At 44.1% G+C, this 20,433-nt stretch overlaps 1 protein-coding gene across 1 annotated transcript in view; it reads left to right on the forward strand.

Annotated features, from left to right (window-relative positions):
- The window catches only part of ATIC (5-aminoimidazole-4-carboxamide ribonucleotide formyltransferase/IMP cyclohydrolase), a 1,003,526-nt gene that overhangs the window by 838,172 nt on the left and 144,921 nt on the right, over positions 1-20,433 (forward strand). Inside the window, exon 14 of the mRNA XM_044075723.1 lies at positions 9,019-9,198. Coding sequence (XP_043931658.1) covers positions 9,019-9,198 — 180 coding nt within the window. The remainder of the gene's footprint in view (positions 1-9,018; positions 9,199-20,433) is intronic.

A 20,433-nucleotide genomic window follows, 5' to 3' on the forward strand; every position in this document is an offset into this window, starting at 1 on the left:
AAACTGACTGCATAGGTCCAAAACTGACTCTGCTTCTGTTAAGCTAGTCGCCAGCCCGTCGGTATCAGTGAGGCGCCTTTGCAGCCCTTGTCTGCTTCTACAGATTTGCAGACCTCTGCTGGGACCCATTCGGAGTCTGGAATGTTGCAAGATGCTTCTTCGACTGTGGAACCTGCGGATGTTTCTACCTTGGATGGGCCCGGAGCCGCTATGCAGGCATCAGCTTCTGAGGGTGTATTCTGACCTACCGATGTTGGAATTAAAATGACAGCTTTGTTTTTAGCTAAAACCGCCTTGTTTCTCAGGCCCAGAGTACGCACTGCGCCTAGAAAACCAATGACCAAAGTGCATGCTCAAGCTCCCGTGCCACAAAAACAAATGCTTAGAATGGCTGAAGACCTTATTATCCTAATTAGGGGAAGCCAGCCTTCCCATGTTAAAAGACAAATAGAGTTTCATTCTGATTCTACAGAACAGGAGTCCGATGACTCTGACCCTTCTGATTATCAGGACATGCCCTTATCTACATATGAGGATTCAGATGCAGGGGAATCCATTCCCTCTGCCTCCCCTTCAGAGGATTTTACTTTTGGTGAAACTTTGCATACTTTGAGAGCATTTCCACTGGGAATGCCAGGTCTACCGTCAGTCCAAAGAGAGACTCAGTTGCTTAAGCACAGGACTCTAGTTTTACCCTCTGTCCTGGATGTTGTAGATGATTGTCTTCATGCAATCCAGTCTTACTCCAGACACTTTACCACCGGCCCCTAGAAAACCTGACTGGTACTACAGAGTACCAGATTCTCAGAAATTTCTCTAAGAATCCTACTGCGGATCCAGAGACCATTTCCCACGGACCTAAAGGTATTAAGACTACTACAGCCAAGAACCCTACCCCATTCAGACAGGGATTCCAGAGCTTTAGACAGATGGGGTAAGAAGGCATATACCTCTGCATATCTTGCCATCAGGGCATTAAATTGCCAGTTTCACATGTTGAAGTACCAGCAACATATTATGAAACTGAGCAAAAAATGGTGTTACTTCCAGACCTGTGCAGAAAATAGATTTACAAGAGTTAATGCATTCTGCAAACCAAGTTAGTAAGCATACTTTGCAGTGTGGCTTTGATGCCCTAGAAGCATCTTGCAGGGCTGCAGTCATTGGGTCTGTACTGAGAAGGTGTGCTTGGCTGAAGCAACAAACATTGCCAGATCATGTCAAAACTAAATTACTAGACGCTCCTTTAAATAAGGACTGTTTGTTTGGCAGCAAAGCAGAAGAGGTTCTTAAAAGGATGGAAGAAAAAGCTAAATCTATGCAAACTGTTAAAAAAATTCTTACAAGTGCAGCCACCAAGATTCAGTAGGCATTGGCCTAAAAACTGGTCCTTTCCAGCTCCTTCCAGGCCTTCTCAGTCCAAACTCCAGGGAAACAGGCCACCCAGACTACAGTCTCAGGGTATGAAGAGATCTAAACAATGGAGTGCTCACACCTCAAAATCAGGGAGTGGTAAGCCTCCCCTTTATGGAAAAAGTTCACAATGACTTTTCTATTATCCTTCCCAGCCCTGCCCAATTACTTGTGCACATTGGAGGAAAACTTGCCCTTCATGCAAAAAACTGGATATCCATTATTCAGGACCGATGGGTCCTAAACATTGTATCCCAGGGGTACAGATTCTACTTCCATGAGACAGATGCCTGGTGTCAAAGCCATGGTTTCAAGCTCAATGCCAAAAAGTGCATTGTCATCCCCTTTGGTAAAAACTCTGTACCCATGAACTACAACATAGGCGGTAGTATACTTAACACCGAAAGTGTGATGAGACCTTGGGACACAGGTGGACAGTAGTCTCTCCTTTAATCACATTGCCACAGTAGTCGGGAAATCCTTCTACGTGGCACACCTCATCACAAAAGTTTTCTCATCCAGAAAAAGAGGTCATTGTTCCCCTCTACTCATCACTCATTAGACCCATTATAGAGTACAACGCCTCTTTTGGTATGTACCTCACAAGACATCTACAACAACTGGAAAGGCCGCAGAAATACCTCACAAAGATGATTACCGGCCTCAGATTCCCTACGCAGACCATCTCAAAGCTTTACTCCGTCGCATATCGCCTACTCCGAGGTGATCTCTACCTAACATACAAAGCTATGTCGAACCCAGAGCTGTTGGACATGCTCCACTTAAAGAAATCCCAATCCCTCCAAGCTACACGCTCTAGGGACCTAAACCTTGTCACCACAATAAACAGAACATGCCGGAGGGATAGATTTCTGTCCCAGAGACTTTCCATACTCTGGAGTAAACTACCTATCTATATCAAACAAGGCTCCTCATTAGCACTCTTCAAGAAAAATCTTGATTTGATGGGAAATAGGAAATTCACCCCGGGGATCACCTCTGTGGCTCTGCTCGACAGTGGCACAGGAAAATAATTTTCTTGGGTGGCAAAAGCCAGGGTGCCTTTTTGGCTGGGCTTGTATAGGCCCCAGGGCCAATAGCCTAGTACCTACCTATGAAACCCAAGCAAGTTTCCAGACCTACCTCCAAACCAGTGGGCAGAGGCTCAAAAGCAAGTACTTTCCCTGCTCAATATCAGGGCTATTCATCCTGTTCCAGTAGAACAAAGGGGGCAGGGTTTCTACTCCAGACTGTTCCTGGTGCCCAGAAAAGAGGGCTCTTGGCGTCCAATCCTGGATTCATCAATTCTCAACACCTTTCTGGTGGTCCCAAAATTCAAAATGCTTACCCTGCAACAGCTTCTCCCTGTGCTAGCCAAGGATACCTGGTTAGTCATCCTAGACTTAAAAAAGCTTATCTGCACATCCCCATAAGGAAGTCTTGCAGGAAGTATCTACGCTTCAGGGCATGCTCTATGCACTGTTCTCTGCACTTCCCTTTGTGAATACTCTGGGCGCAGTAAATAAGACAGTGCCTGACTCCAGCCATTGCATACTGCAGGCAGATAAATATCCAAATTTTCCCATACTTGGACGATTGCCCGATTCAGGCGGACAGTCAAGAATTGCTACTTCAGCACTTGGTATTTGTAAAGAGACTCCTCACTTGATTGGGGTACACCATCAACGAAAATAAATCACAAGTGGTGCCCAGTCAAAAAACTGTATTCCTGGGAGCAAGCTGGAACCCAACTTCCCAGATGGCATTTCTCACTCCAGAAAAACAGGTCTATTTGACTAACTACAACCAAATGGCCACCAAAGCCCAGCTATCTGCAAGGAAAATACTGCAAGCTCTAGGGTTCATGGCCTCCTGTATTAATTCCATATGCAAGACTGCATATGAGTAAACTTCAATGGTCCTTAGTCTTTGGTGCCAACATTCTCAGGAAATGGAAACGGTCATTCCAATCATACCTTCTCTAAGGGCAGTTCCTTTGGGAAGAAGCATGCAACCACAACAAGAGTTTCACTCAACCCCTCGCCGACCAAACCCTGACAACAGACGCATCAAATTATGCATGGGGGGCTCACATGGCAGGCAAATGCATTCAGAGCAAGTGGAGCCCAGGCCAAATTCACCTGCACATCAATCAAAAAGAGATGCTAGCTGTACAGAATACTCTGACAGTCTTCAAATACCTAATCCTTCCAGGACAGCTGCTGATAAAAACAGACAACACCACAGTTATGTGGTACATAAACAAGTAGGGGGGGTAACCCATTCTTACCCACTCTGCAGGTTAACCATGGCCCTGTGGAACACAGCCTTGAGAAACCAAGTGCATCTTCAAGCTCAATTCCTGCCAGGCAAACAAACTTCACTGGCAGACAATTTAAACAGAAATCTCCTCCTAGACCCACATGAGTGGAAATTGGAGCCCAACATCTTAAGCCTTCTAATCCAGAAGTGGGTGACACCGGAGGCGAACCTCTGCCTTCCCCAGCAACCACCAATTGAGCAAATTCTGCACTAGGAACCCTCACAGCAGGGCCTGGAAGGTGGGTGCCCTATCCTTCCAATGGGAAAACTTCTCAATTTATGTGGTGCTGCGGTAGCGTTTTCGCCTCACAGTAAGACGTTGTCCCGTTCGATTCTCAGCTAGACTGTCTTCTTTGTAGAGACATGCATGAATGGGCGTACCTTCGTTGAAGGTTGTGCGTCAGAGCTGGCAACTCAGCACGTAAAAATCTACTGCCAATCATTAGCGGACCGGAGTTCCATTGTGGCGACCCCTAACTGGGATAAGACGAAAGACACAACTCCTCTGCCCCTCCTCTCAAAAGTAGTACTCAAGATCAAACAGAACAGGCCACAGACAATTCTTATTGCCCCACACTGACCACGCCAGCACTGGTACCCACTCTTATGCAGTCTGACAACGGTGCCACCCTGGCACCTTCACCAGACCCCTACCCTGCTGTCTCAGCAGGAGGGACAGATTTTGCATCCACAGTTGCAGACCCTAAACCTTGCAGCCTGGCTCATCCCCTGAATACACCACCAGCAACCCTCAGCAAACAAGTGCTGGACGTCATTCTTGAGGCCAGAAGGCCTAGTACTAGGAAATCCTATGCTGAAAAGTGGAAAAGATATTGTTCTTGGAATTCATCTCTAGGAAAAGACACAGCAGTGCCCTCCTTACAGAGCTACTTCATAGAGGCCTATCCTCTTCTCCATTAAGATTCATGCCTCTGCCATCTCAGCTGTTATAATACTGAGCCACCTCTATTTTCTCACCCTCTCATCAAATGGTTCCTGAGAAGGGGCTAACAACTTAAGGCCCCCTAGAAGAGCACCCACCCCTGCCTGGGACCTTAACTTTGTACCGGAAAAGCTCACGCCCCCCCCCCCCTTTGAACCTGCTGCTTCAGCAGAGTTAAAATTCCTCTCTTGGAAAACAGCATTGCTTTTAGCCATTTCTTCAGTAAGAAAAGTGTTTTGAGTTACAGGCACTAATGGCTGTGGAACCCTTCATTATTTTCCATGCCGACAGTGTTTCCCTCAGGACTAACCCATCCTTTATGCCCAAGGTGTTTCCATTGTGACTCTAAACCAATCCATCCATTTGCCAACCTTCTGTAATCCTCAGGATAAAGGATCCTGCACTCCTTGGATGTGCACAGACAGCTCAGGTTCTACCTTGACGGGACTGAACCTTTCAGAAAATCTGACCAGCTGCTAGTTAACTTTGCTACAGGGGCAGAGGGCAAGGCCATTTCAAAGTAAACCATTTCCAAATGGATAGCACACTGCATCCATTTGCTACAAGCACCATGGAAAACCTACCCCACAGGGGATCAGACCACATTCCACTAAGGCTACTCCCACCTGTACAGCATTTCTCAGGGGAGTCCCTACCAGGGACATTCTGGAAGCTGCAACCTGGAGTTCTGTACACACCTTCACCAAGAATTACCACTTACCTATTTTTTCTAAATCCAGAGCTGGATTTGCTACAGCAGTCTTACAAGGCCTGCTAGCCAGCCCTAACACTTCTTGACTGCCTCCACCCTTCCTCAGCTTTGGGAATCAACCCAAGTGTAATGACTGCAACAGTGAAACACCAAGAACATAGTACAATTATGTACACTTACCATAAATGTAGATGTTCGAGTGTATTCACTGTTGCAGTCCTGGTTTCCTTCCCTCCACCCCCCCCCCCTGATTTTCTCTGTCTTTTCTACCTCTCCTCTGTATGGCCATTTTTAATGGTAGTGGTATTTACTTTTTTACTGGTGGTGTTTCCCACCATATACTAGCTTCCTGTTTGGGGGCTCCTGACATTTGGGGCAAGAAAAACTGATGTAATGGCATCGGCTGCCTGTTTTATACCCCTGACGTCTTGGAAGAGTTGACAGCATCCGATGCAAAAATTCTGAGAGACTCATATTCGCGCCAACTGAGGGCTTACCTGCAGGCAGATAACCCAAGTGTGATGACTACAACAGTGAATACACTCCAACATTTATGTAAGTGTACACAACTATACTTTTTGGGGCCCCTTATGTGCAGTGGGAAGGAATAGCTGCAGCCTCATGTCTTTAAAAAAAGAAATAAAAGCTGCATAAGTAGATTTTTAAGCATCTGAATTCCACAGGACTGCTGGTCTGTGATCCCTCTGTACAATAGCTGGATCTCGATTGTCCTAGGGCAGACAGTTGTACTGTATTCATGTCAACATAGATATTAGAATTTTACTGTTTGGTGCCTTCTGCACCAAGAGCTCACTAAGAACCTTTTTCGCACTGAATGGCTGACTCCTGCAATCCCCCTGTCAAGGGTAGTCTCTGGTTGTATCATTGGCTTTGGCACTTGTGATTGCAGAACTGCTATGGTTACCATAGACATAGTGAAGTCATAGTTTGATTCTGAGGACTGTATTGGTGCAGAGCTTGCATGCTTTATTATTTCCCCTACTGCTTGCAGAGAGACCAAAAGGTCATCTGGTTATCTTGGCAATCTGGAGTAGGATGCAGCAGTGTTCCATCCTGGATCCTCCAGCACCTCTTGGGCCTACCACCAGCTTTGTTCTTCATAGTTGTGTTCTCGTACCTCTAGATGCAAATGATATAGTCACATTATTTTGGTGCCCTATCATTGTCTGTAGAGGGGGGAGGAGTTCCACCAGTCTTGGTGAGGGTCTACTTTTTCTGCAGCATAGGGCATAATTGCTTAAGTAGCAGCTTGATAGCCCACCAGTCCACGTTGTTAAGGAGAAATTGGCCCTTCAGGAGTGGGGAAGCTTCTGAACCATCTGGGTGGTGGTTCTTGCGCTACATGCTGGGAGAAGTTTGAGACCAGAGCTTCTACTGCTTCGGTCGATTGGTTGTATGAAACATGAACAAGCAAGTGGCATGCACCCGTATCTGTTGTGCAGAGAAGCAGTGCATGTTTGGCAGAGGGCCATAGACATGGGAGCACCGCTTTATCAAGCGGTTGTCACTTCACATCCCTATGGAAGTGAATGTGCTGGTGGACTTCCTGAGCCACAGCTGCAGTCCTGTTATTTCCCTTTTGCACTGAACAGAAGACTGGGAAAGCTGATTTCTCAAGTGGCAAATGGGTTGCATTCGAGTAACTGCAGCTTCAGTGTAAGGAAAACTTGAACACCTAGTGATAGGAAAGAGGGTGTTCTGGCACAATTCCAGCCAGAACCCTTTAATTTTGTAATTATCAATAGACTACTCGTGTAGCTTTCCCCCACCCACACCCACAAGTCTTCCTGTAAAGCAGACAGGCCAGCCACTTAAAAAGCTAAGTTAAGAATTTTGACGAACAGCACTAAACCTGTATGGAGAGGGGCTACATCTCATCTTGTCAGTCTGCCCACAATACTCACTCTTCCATAAGCTGTTTTTTAATGTCCAAACTAGGTCCTCCTCTATCCAGCAAATAAAAAGATATGATTGTCACTTTCTGTGCCTGGCTGCTTCTGCATTATCTCATGTCACATTATACCTAACCCTGGCGGTTGTACCAATAGTTTCCTGTTTCATCAGTTGTATTTCCTTCTGGAAAGGTTTCATCTTCAGTAGGCACAGCAGTTTCACTACCTAAGCCTCTTCGGTCAACCATCGACACACAATGTACCATTGTGATTACTCTGACCCTTAGTAAAACTTCGTAACACCTCATTGACAATTTGTCATTGTCTGCAGCAAAAAACGGGAGGAATGGAGTCCATTATAAACTCACCATTTGTGATTGCATTTGTTCTAACCCAGTCCCAGCTACAGAAAATGGGGAAACTAATCCCCCCCCCCAAATATGTCACTTAAATTTACTACTTTGAGGCTTTAGTTTTTTAACTGCTCAGTCTTTGTAACAAGCTAACTTTTTCAAAGTTGGTAGCGATGCAGTAGATCTCTGGTGTTACAGTGGTCACCGAAGCCTTGCTCAGGTCCTATACTGCAGACTGTAATCCTTCCAACTGGATATAACATGCTTGGACAGAAACCATACGTCTGCCCAGTGGTGTAGCATTCCTTCGTTAGGAAGACACAAGCGAGTTATAAACCATATGATATCCAATGGTGTAGCATTTGTTTATTAGGAAAACATAAGCAAGCTCATCTGTAATCAAAATCCTAACTTGTAGTGTACTGGAAGCACGAAATTTAAGTGCATTTTTCAAGGCACAAACCAGGGAGAAAGCCCTTTATCCAGGTTTATACACTTGCAAGTGCAAGTTTATCTGAAGCCTGATGCAGAGGTTTAGGAAGATCAGTCTCCTTTGTCTAAGAAGGAAAGGGCCGACAGTCGCCAAGAATAGGCAATGAAAAAAGTGACAGTTGCATTAGGTTTTGCAGTCAAGTGGCAAAGGCCACTGCACTAGTGGTTATTTCCTTTGTTTTATAATAGACATTTTTGAAGCAGACAGTGTTGCACTCACTTTATCTTATATTCATGCTTTCACTGTCTGCATTTTCAGCTATAGCTATCTTAGGAGTCTGGTGTCATGGGTATTTCTCTGTATTAGGATATTGCCTTCTGATCTCTCTGGCTGTGTCCTATGGCTTCTTCAGCCCTGGTAGGTTTGCTGCCTGAGACTCCACTTTCTTTAACCCACCATAAAGGATCCTCAGAACTAGCTGCCATAAATTCACTATTGCTGTATCATTTCATCATGTGTCCTATTTAAGTAAAACCATTCTGCTTTTTCCTCATAATCACCTCTGGCCTCTTTCATGTCTGGAGTTAGTTTGGCAGGTACGTGTTTATATCACTTGTTAGCCGTGCATGCCTTACGATTAAAGCGTTTCTGGTTTAGGAGAAAGTATGCTTGTTTCCTTGTTTGGAGCAGACACGCTTTGTAGAGTGTTCCTGTAGTTGCAACATCAAATCATGCCCCCACATTGGTTGTGTATGCAGAACCTTGGCAATGGGAGATTTGGGGAAAAAAAACTTTATTTACCCATCAAATGTTAATTTTGTGGCTTAAATAGTTATTCTTTATTGCCTAAAATGATTTTATATTTAGACTCTCTGAATATAAATTTTTGTATAAAATCAAAATAATTATTCCTACTTGTGTCTTTGCAGGTTATTGGAATTGGAGCAGGCCAGCAGTCTAGAATTCACTGCACAAGGCTGGCAGGAGACAAGGCCAACAACTGGTGGCTTAGACATCATCCCAGAGTGCTTACTATGACATTCAAAACAGGAGTGAAAAGAGCAGAGATCTCGAACGCTATTGACCAGTTTGTTAGTGGAACCATTGAGGTACATACAGAGATTCTTCATAACTCAAAAATATGTGGTGGTAGTGGAAATCATAGCCAAAAGTGTAACATTTCTTTTACCTTCAAAACATTTGCACAAATGCCTTGAAGTAAGGATTTCGAACAACAAAGCAGGTAGTTAATGTTAGGAATCGTAATATGGTTTGATGGAAAAAATTTGACTTGCACTGCATTTTTTACTAAAACTGCAGTGTAGAAAGCTGGAGTATGCAGTGTGTGTGTAGAATCTGTATAGTAACTCTGCTTTAGTTGTACACATTAGTTTTATTCCTGGAACATTAATTGTGTTTAACATAGGTTAGAATGGTGTCCTTTCATATTCCTAGATCCTTTGTTGCCATATGCACAAAATATGGAAAACTGGTTACCTTCCTATACTAAAAAAGGATATTGCAAAAAGAGCATGCATTTGGCTAGCTTGTAAAATTGGTTACTTGGTTAAACTGCAGAAAGAAAACAAACAAATATCTGGTTGGATGTACAATCCCTAAGTGACACTTCAGCCCTATTAAAATTCATAGAAAATAATTAAATTAAAGACCTATATTGTCCCCAGCTTGACATTTCAGAAATGATTTTACCTTCAACATTCATAGCTTGCTTATGACATTGTCTTTCACTACTCTGTGTGAGCAGCTGCAGAAAAGCCAATTTTCTGTGTCTTGGGAATGTTCAACTTTCTATGCTTAAGGTGCATAAATTCAAAGTGTTAGTTAACTTTACAGTTGACTTGTTTGGTACCTGCACGGTCATTACTCCCTGAAGAAAATCGTAAGCACTCCCACAAATGCCAGGGCTCCTTTCCTGTTTGCCGCAAGCAGTGGAGAAAGGAGCTTGGCTTTCATCTTGTGGCAGATGGATCCATCAGGTGGATTTCCTAGACCAAAATTAGCTGTGTTGCTCAACACCAGGATAAACTGTATCCCTAATTTGAACAAATACCTATTCATAGCTTGTATCTCCTTACTTTCCCTTCACTCACTCTTCTATTAATTTCTCTCCACTGGCTTTCTCTCAGAATATACCATAAATATGCTTTCTTTCACTTCATATTGCATAAACTGACTAAAATTTCTGTATTAAATTCTCATAATTTGTATCTGTTCTTAATCCATGTTTTCATATTATGTCTAATAACCAGACAACCAGGTGTACACAAAACCAAGAACTGTACCAAGATGAAGCAGTGGATCAAGTTTATTCAAATTGATTTTGCGCTTTCGTACTGTTCCATTTAAGACTTGTCCAAGGTCAGTTTTTATTTTTGTCCACTTTAGAGAATGTACCACCATGGACAAGTGCATTTTAAACAGGGTGGTGGATACAGTAGTCACTTCTTGGAGCTACTGAATCCTTCCCCAGAAAGAAATGTTCAGGGTTTATGCTGTTCTTTCAGAACTCAAGGATCAAGCCTAGTCTGTACTCTGCGAAGAGGCTGTAAAGCTTTTTACTTCATACAAAGTCCCATTTTTCTTGTTTAAAAGGGAATCGGGGATTGCTGTCCAGTTCTAGACCTTGGTAGGTTTTGAACAATTGGTGTCAAATTCAGTTGACCGAATAGTCTTGTACTTTTATAGCAGGGTACTTTGATAGCTGGTGGAAGGGCCCACTGTCTCACGAGGGTTGAACACCAAGTGCCCTTGTTGGGACCTGTGGTTGGATGTGTGGGAAGAATTGCATGCGACATTGGATTAACTATATAAATGTGCTCGTCACACTTGCCCACCATTGTTCTGGGCGGCACTCAGTTTAAATCTTGGTCTTTGTCTCTGCATTTTCTTTTTCTTTTCAGTGATTTAAAACTTGAACAAGTCGTACTCCAACTAACTGGGATTGTCATCTTGTGGTATTAGTAAGAATTTCCATCTCATTACCTGATGGATGTGATCAGAATTTCCTCACCTGTTACTTGGAGGACTAGCTGAAGCCTAGCCTTCGAAGAGTTAAGTCCATGTTGTCTCTAACCTCCCAGTTCTCACAAGGATGGGGTTCATTCTTAATTGAGTGCTGTACTATTCTGGGTTGCCATTTTAGTATCAAACAAGTGGCTTGCTGATTAGCCCAGCACTGTGCCTGTCCTACCTGATTTTGTGGGATTGGCCTTCAAAATTGGCCAGTCATATAGTGCAGGTTACATGTGCTAAGGTTTCATCTTGGAGAATTTCATCCCATTCACTTTTGTGCTTAGCAGTGTTGTGGGCCTGTTGGTTCTTGTGACCCTACCAGGGTCATTAGCTAAAGGTGTAAGACACCAAACACTTGACTGTTATGGGGATCATGAGCCATAGTTCCAGGGATTCTGGATCATGAGCCATGGGTGCAGGGATTCCTTTTTGGAGACTTGATGGCAAGGTCAGATTCAGGCAGGCCTTCCCCCTTGTCACAGACTCATTCTTGCAAATGGGCACCAGTCTGCTGAAGCCTTCGAGCTGTTCTTTGAAAGGGTTTCTGTCCTTGACAGAGCAGTGAATTGTACATGCTTTGGTTCTTTAAGCTTTTTTATGGGATAAATTCCAGGACTGCATTTAAAGATGATGGCTTTCAACTGCATGTCTCATTTGCCTAAATTCTTGTTTATTACGTTTGTGCTTTGAGTATTTGAACCTTCCCTTAGTCTAGGCTCATGGAGGACCTGTCATAGATCATGTTTTTTAATTTATTGAGGTGAACTGTCTTTCTCTGGGCATTATAGCTGGAACTGCATGCTCCAGTTTGTGCATGTACAGAATGGCATGGCTTGAGGTAACCATCCCTTGAGGACTGGCTTGACTACTTTTTACAGTTCCTTCTGAGAAGTGCCTTTTGGTTAGGCCATACAGACTGTACATCTTCAGTTTCCCCATTATCACCTCAGTAAGATAACTTATTGTTGCCATTAGCACCAAGCCAGTGATCCCTTTGCTAACATCTTTTGTCAGCTAGGCACCCACGGGTGGTCCGGCTGGGCCTCTTTAGGCCATCTGGTTAAGGGAGCAGCTCTCTTGATTACCCCTGGCTATGGTGAGGGGGCAAAATTGTTGGGAAGCTCCAACTCACTGATGTGAAATGTGCCCCATTTCCTAGAGATTGAAGGCTGTTCTATCCCCTACGCCCTTATGGAGTAGGGGAATAGATGCTATATCCAGTTAGTTGGCATTCTCTTCATGGAGGGATCCTTCATTTGCATTCATTCTTGCCTTGCTATGAGCCTGTTTGTGGGGTAGGCTTTGTTGCTTGTGCTCATGAGTCCTTCACAGTAGTCTCCACAAGTTGTACCATTTGGGTATTGTCTGCCTTGGGAGAGGTTGCCTTTTGAGTTCCTTGTGCCTGCCCCAGTGTTGGCTGTAGTGGCCGCAAGACCTGGCAAAATAAGCATTCTTTTTAACCCGTTTATGATGCGATGGTTGCATGCCTGGCCAGAATGCCATGGGAAAGGGATAAGATTCTCCATTTGAAGTCCTGTGATGCTGACATGTATATGGTTGTACGGTTTTCTGGCTCCCTGTCGGTGGGTTATAATTTTTCAGCTTGAAGCTTGTATTCGTTTTCTGGTTGCCTCTTCCTGTGTGGTGAACCCAAGCAACTTTGTTCTGATAGCCTCTGTATGGCATAGTTTGAGTTTGGTATCGCATCCAGCTGTTTTCGAGGTGTTTCCAGAGCTCACTTTTAACTGTGGGATCTACTCTGATCTTAACCCCACCTCCCTGTCCATGGGGTGTGCACATTAGCTTCCTCTTACTAAGTCAGTCAAATTTTTTGTCATTTAGAACTACACACGCATAACCTAAACAACATTTAATGTATCCTCTCAATTCTTGAGATTGCAAAGGAAAGTGAAACACAAGCAGAATAATAAACATAACTAACTAATACGGTACTACTCCCAGTGCACGCAAGAAAGAGCAGAGATTTACCAACACTCTTACACGAAAAGAATACCTTCCCCTGAGTTAAATTAACTACCTTATTCGTTGAAGGTTGTGCGGCAGGGCTGGTAACACGGCACGTAAAAATCAACTACCAATCATTAGCGGACTGGAGTTCCGCTGTGGCGACCCCTAACGGGGAAAAGCCGAAAGACACAACAACATTTAAAGTAATACAAAATGCACTGCAGATTGAACAATGCCCAAGTTGTGTAATATTGCACTTGAAATGGGTTAAATAATACTGACTATGGATAATAATAAATATTGCACTTACTTGGAAATAGATGTAGGTAAATATTGCACAAATAAATAAAAATTGACTTGTGTGTCCAGACCCCTGGGGCTAGTGCCCAAGTTTAAAAGTCTAATCACTGTAGAGTAGAAACTGTTATTGAAGCTTGTAGTCCTACAGCAGATGCTGCTGTATCTCCTGCCCAATGATAAATGCTTAAACAGTCCATGTGCAGCATACTATGCCCCACTGTCTCATTCTTTCTTCTCTTGGGCCAGTACCGGGCATCCTTGGATAGGGAGTGAGCTTTCATGGTCCAATTTGCTCCCATGGCAAAGGAGTCTGCCAGTAAGGAGTGGGGTAGGTCTGTTCCTATGGACTAAACTCCTGAGCCAGCAAGGTGGCTTTGCAGGCTCTGCAGATGTTCATCTCACATTGCTGCAGTCTTTACATATGGGTAGTCCGCTGTCCTCGGTCGGCCCGAATACCAAAGTATTAGGCTGACGTCGGTCAAGGCGCTTATCACTGACATCAGGACGTCAGGGTACAAAAGCGCATGACCGACGTCCTATCCTCAGTCTTTTTTGCCGCATGGTCCGATGCAGAAGCAGCGTTGCAAGTGCCGTTCGGCGTTCTGAAATTTTTCGAGTTCGGAGTTTCAGACCGAATCCAAGTTGGCTAAGTACCCCGTTGGGGAATATTTTGTTTTTTTCTTGCCTCAGTGTATTACCGGATGTCAGAAAAAGTGAATAATTGTATTTCTTGTGGGAAACAGATACCGCATAGGGATTATCATTCTTTGTGCATTCCTTGTTTGGGGCCTGAGCACGACGTAGTCGGTTGTCGCTTTTGTGCTAGGTTTAATAAGCGCACTATTAAGCGAAGGTTAGATTGTGCTAGGCTGGTCTTCGGTAAGCGGTGCAATTATAATATGCCGTCGGATTCTCCGACGCCCGCTTCCACGAAGAAGCGCAAAGACAAAGCGGTTAAACCCAGGCAAGATGAGTCATCCATTCCGGACGCCGGTTCTCTAGAGGCTTCAGTGGAACCGGTGGTTCCGATGGAGGCTTCTCTGGAGTCTCAGGGGGAGACTTTGATTTTGCAGGATGTGGCCTCTCAAGAGGCAGGTCAGGCTGAAGGGGCTTCTCAGGTTTCTGTACTCCCCTCCCCTCCCTTCCCAGGGTGGTTAGGCCCTCTCCTTCTGTTTCCAAGGCTTCTTCCAGAGGCAGGCCAGGTTTAGCTTCTGTTGGTGTCAGTCCTAGTTCAGCAGGGTCTGTGCCTAAGAAGCACATGCTTAAAATGGCAGAAGATTTGATTACTCTGATTAGAGGTTCTATGCCCCCTCCTGATAAGAGGCCTAGGGTGGAGCCAGAGTTGGAAAGTTTTGAACAGGCTTCGGATGATTCAGAGTCTTCGGCTGAAGACTTGCAGGAGTACACTCCTTATTCTGATTCTGATGCAGAAGATTCCACTCCTTCTGCTTCTCCTCCAGAGGATTTTTCTTTTCAGAGACACTTCATTCTATGAGGGAACATTTTAAGTGGGAAGGTCAGGACTTCTCTGATTCACGGAAAAGGCTTAGGGAATTTTTGTTTTACCTCAACATAGGCCCTTAGCTATACCCCTGTTCTGGATGTTGTGCAAGATGTATTTTCAGAGGCTTCACTTAATCCTGATTCTCTGCCTCCTGCGCCTGTTAAACCGGATAGGTATTACAGGGTGCCTGAGGCTCATAAATATCTCTATAAGAGTCCTAGGGCGGACCCAGAAACTATTAGTCAGGGACCTAAGGGTGTCAGGGCCTCTGTTGTAAAGAATCCGGTTCCTCTAGATAAAGAGGCCAGAGCTTTGGATAGATGGGGAAAGGTGGTCTATACATCTTCTACCTTAGCAATGAGGGATTTGAATTGCCAGTTTCATATGTTGAAATATCAGAATTTTCTTCTTTCTCAATTGAAAGCTAAGGTGGATGCTCTGGCAGAAGGCATTGAGTGTAAAGAATTACAAGATTTGGTGCATGTCTCTGAACAGGTGGGTAAGCATTCTTTACAGTGTGGTTTTGATGCTTTGCAGGCCTCTTCTAGGGTGGCTGCCACTGGTTCAGTTCTTCGCAGGCACGCCTGGCTTAAGGATCAGAATTTATCTGACCATGTTAAGACAAGGATTTTGGATGCTCCTTTGCAGTCTGAAGTGTTGTTTGGTCCACCTGTGGAGTCAGTCTTGAAGAAAATGGAAGACAAGGCTAAGTCTATGCAGACTGTTAAAGATTTTTTGCAAGTTCAGCCTCCGAAGTTTAGTAGAAATTGGCCTGCTAAGGGGTGGACTTATCCTTCTTCTGATTCCCAGTCTAGGGGTAGATCTAGACGTGGTAGGGGCAGAGCTCAGAGTTCCTTCAGACCTAGAACATGGAGTTCACCTGCACAATCTTGAGTGAGGGCAGGGGCCAGTCCTTTCGTAAACAGGCCCAATGACCTACTTTTTCAGCTGCCAGATCCTTCTTGCCTGGCAGCACCTTTGGGAGGACGGTTGGCACTCTTCAAGGAAAATTGGATTTTAATTACCCAGGACAAATGGGTATTGGATATCATACACCAAGGTTACAAGTTTTATTTCCATACCTTGCCTCCTTTCAAAGGCATGCCAGACGTTCCTCCTCAGCAAAGACTAGAGGCTCACAAACAGATTTCTCTACTACTTCAAATAGGAGCTATACAACCGGTCCCTCTGCCAGAAGTGGGCCTAGGATTTTATTCTCGCCTGTTTCTAGTACCAAAGAAAGGGAACACGTGGAGACCAATTTTGGATTTATCTATCCTCAACACATATCTGGACATTCCCAAGTTCAAAATGTTGACGTTACAACAGCTTTTACCTCTGCTGGGCAAAGATCACTGGATGGTGACTCTGGATCTCAAGGAGGCTTACCTTCATGTTCCTATCAGGCCCAGTTGCAGGAAGTATCTGCGTTTTCGGGCTGGGACTTTTCATTATCAGTTCTCTGCATTGCCCTTTGGCTTATCTACTGCCCAGAGTGTTCACAAAGGTTCTGGCTCCAGTGATAGCTTTCTTCAGGCTAAGAGGAATACAAATCTATCCTTATTTGGACGATTGCCTGATTCTGGCTCAAGGAAAGGACGAACTTCTTCATCATTTACAGTATGTGATGGCAGTGTTAAGATGCCTAGGGTATTCTGTGGGCGAAATAAAGACCCGTCTAGTACTCTCTCAGGATATGCGCTTTCTGGGTGTGAGACCAGATACAGCATCCCAGATGGCCTTTTGACCCCGGACAAACAAAAGAATCTTTCTCTTTATTTCCATCAATTGTCTCGTCAGTCCAGGCTGACTGCAAGGACAGTCCTTCAAGCCTTGGGGTTCATGGCATCTTGTATTCTGGTACTTCCCAATGCCAAACTGCATATGAGGAAGCTACAATGGTATCTCAAAAATGTATGGACGCAACACTGCCAAGATATGGACACTGTCATTCAGATAATACCTTGCATTCAAAAGGAATTTTTATGGTGGGCTCAGGAATGTCACCTAAACAAGGGACTCTCTGTGACCCAACCAGGGGCGAGTCAGATTCTAACAACAGATGCCTCAGACAAAGCTTGGGGAGATCATCTAAATGGAAAATGGGTACAAGACACGTGGCCTGCCAGACTTCAACATTTACATATCAACTTGAAGGAGATGTTAGTCCAATTTGCATTGATAGCTTTCAAGGATTTACTTCTTCCAGGGCAGGTGTTGATTCAAACAGACAACACAACTGTCATGTGGTACATCAACAAGCAAGGGGGGACACATTCATACCCTCTATGCAGACAAGCAATGATTTTGTGGGAGACTGCTCTCAGTTTACAGCTAAATCTTCGGGCAAGGTTTCTGCCAGGAGCACAGAACTCCTTAGCAGATGTGTTGAGCAGACAAATAATGGATCCCCACGAGTGGAAATTGGATCCTCATGTATTTCAAAAATTGACAGTGTTATGGGGAACTCCAGACATAGATCTGTTCGCGTCTCCACAAAATTACCAGTTGCCAAAGTTTTGCACAAAAAGGTTTCATCCCACAGCTTGGAAAGTGGATGCTCTCTCATTCAATTGGAGCAATCTTCACGTGTATGCCTTTCCACCACTGCCTCTCCTCCCAAAGGTACTCCTGAAGGTCAGACAGGACAAGCCAACCATGATTTTAATAGCTCCGGATTGGCCTCGACAGCACTGGTACCCATTACTGAGAAGTCTGATACGGGAGCCTCCATGGCCTTTGCCTTCGATTCCACACCTGCTGTCTCAGGAGAACAGTCACTTACTCAATGTCAAACTTCAGTTTCTGCATATAACAGCCTGGCATATTCTGTTTTAAACCCTGGAGGGTCTCAGCTTCCACAACAAGTTTTGAATGTTATTTTGGAGGCCAGAAGGCCTAGTACAAGGAAAGTTTACGCAGATAAATGGAGGAGATTTTTAATTTGGAGTGCAGCGAAGGACTTTGATGTTTCTAAACCTAATTTAAGTGTTGCTCTTCAATACCTTACTGAGTTATTGGACAAAGGTTTGTCCTTCTCTCTAAAGGTTCATGCTGCAGCAATTTCTGCTCACTATGACTGTGACCCACCATTATTTTCTCATCCTTTGTTTAAGCAATTCCTTAGAGGGGCAAAGAATATAAGACCCCCACGTAGAGCTCCTACTCCTGCTTGGGATCTCAATTTTGTGTTGGAGAAACTCACTCTACAACCTTTTGAGCCTGCAGCTACTGCCGAGTTGAAATATTTGTCATGGAAGACTGCTTTTTTGTTGGCCATTACCTCTGCGAGAAGGGTTTCTGAATTACAGGCCCTTATGGCGGTTGAGCCTTTCTTGATTTTCCACAAGGATAGGGTATCTTTGCGTACTTAACCCTTCCTTTATGCCTAAAGTGGTTTCTAGTGTGGCTTTAAATCAAACTATTCATTTGCCTACTTTTTATGCAAACCCCCAAAATAACGGGGAAAAGATTTTGCACACTTTGGATATACACAGACAGTTGCGATATTATTTGAGCAGAACTAAAGGGTTCAGGCAGTCTCAGCAGTTTGTTTCATTTGCTTTGGGTTCTCAGGGCAAACCTGTTTCAAAACAAACTATTTCTAAGTGGATTGGTTTTTGTATTGCTTTCTGTTATTCCCATCATGGTAAAGAGATTCCAGCTGGGATTAGGCCTCATTCCACTAGGGCTACTGCCACTTCTACAGCTTTTTTAAGGGGGGTGGCTACTAAAGATATTTTGGAGGCAGCTACTTGGAGTTCAGTGCATACTTTCTCTAAGCATTACCACCTTCCACTTTACTCTAAATCTAGGGCTGGATTTGCCACTGCAATTTTACAGGGCATTTTGGCAGCTCCTAATGCTTTATAGTTTTGCCATCCTCCCTTACCCCTGCTTTGGGATTCTACCCATATGTAAGGACTGCAGCAATGTGAGATGAAGAACATAGTACAGTTTTGTACCTACCATAAATGTAGATGTTCGAAGATCCACATTGCTGCAGTCCAATTTACCCTCCCTCCTTCCCCTCTGTAGTTTGCGGTGGTTGTGTGGTTTGGGTTGTAAATATTGTAAATATGGTTAGTGCAGGGGTGGTTGGTTGTTTTTTGCTGCTTTTTGGTTTTGGCCTTTCTTTTTGGGGCCTTCTGACATCTGGGGCAAGAAAAGACTGAGGATATGACGTCGGTCATGCGCTTTTGTACCCTGACGTCCTGATGTCAGTGATAAGCGCCTTGACCGACGTCAGCCTAATACTTTGGTATTCGGGCCGACCGAGGACAGCGGACTACCCATATGTAAGGACTGCAGCAATGTGGATCTTCGAACATCTACATTTATGGTAGGTACAAAACTGTACTTTGCTGCTACTGAAAGGTAGACATGCTGTGCTATCATTCTTCAAGTTCCACACTGTCAGTGCTGCACAGGCCAGATAGTCTCTTGCAGACAATGCAACACCCACCAGTATATGTTGTCAGTGCAGTGAGCTGATAGTCACAAGGTGGGCATTGTGAGGTTCCCAAAGTAATGCACACAGCTCCTCCCCTTGCCTGCCTACCTAAGGGAATCTGTTGGGCCATTCAAATGCTCTCGTAACTAGGATGTTTGAGGCCCCAACCCTTATGGCTACTTGAACAACAGCACTCCTATCACAGAGAAATAAATTAACTTTGTTATTGGGGAGGCTTGTGGAAGGTTTCCATGCAGCACAAACATGCTTCCTAAAGTCCAGCAGGCACGGGGGCAAAGAGCATGGAGTAAACAATTCTAGCAGAGGGATGTTTGCTTGGGCTTCTTTAACAGTCTTGTTGACCAAAAGCTAGGCACATTGGCCTTTTGGTTGGAGAGTCTTGTTTTCAGAACTTTCTTGCATCAAAGCCCAATTGGTCTATAGTGATATTTACCAGTGTGTGTTCATAACTGTATCAACCAGAAATACAGCAAAGAGGGATTAGGAATTTCTCCAGTATCCGCCATATTGTTAGAGCCAACCTATAAAGAACAGTCTGCATTGAGTAATGAAAACACACACACAATTTTTTTTATATACTGTTAGATATTCTGGTTGATACAGTTATGGACACACACTGGTAAATATTACTATAGACCAATTGGGCTTTGACGCAATATTTAACTGCAGGCTCTGAACATCAGTTTGATTATTGGTTTATTATTCACCACCTACCTGCACATTTTTACATCAGGCCTATTTTTAGGCTTTGCAATTGGCAGTTTTAGATGCATCATTACTTGATAATGAAGATAATATTTTGTTGAAATGCAGGGATCGTTATTGTCTGGACCTTTAATATGACTGCTTAGTTCAAGCTAGTTAGAAGACTGATTTGGACGGGGCACTGTTTCTTATACTTGCCTATTGAAGTGTCTTATGACATACCCAGGTACTACAGTTATGGGCAGACGGGGATGTTAATTCAGGTGGATTCTAGATATTTAGTTTATCTAGATATTGAGATATAGTGACTACATATAGATGATCTCTGTCTACCTGTTGATTGATACAATATATTGACGC

The sequence above is a fragment of the Protopterus annectens genome, chromosome 6.part1 (genome assembly GCF_019279795.1).
Source record: "Protopterus annectens isolate FY-2018-M chromosome 6.part1, PAN1.0, whole genome shotgun sequence".
In the NCBI taxonomy this organism is placed as follows: Eukaryota; Metazoa; Chordata; order Ceratodontiformes; family Protopteridae; genus Protopterus; species Protopterus annectens.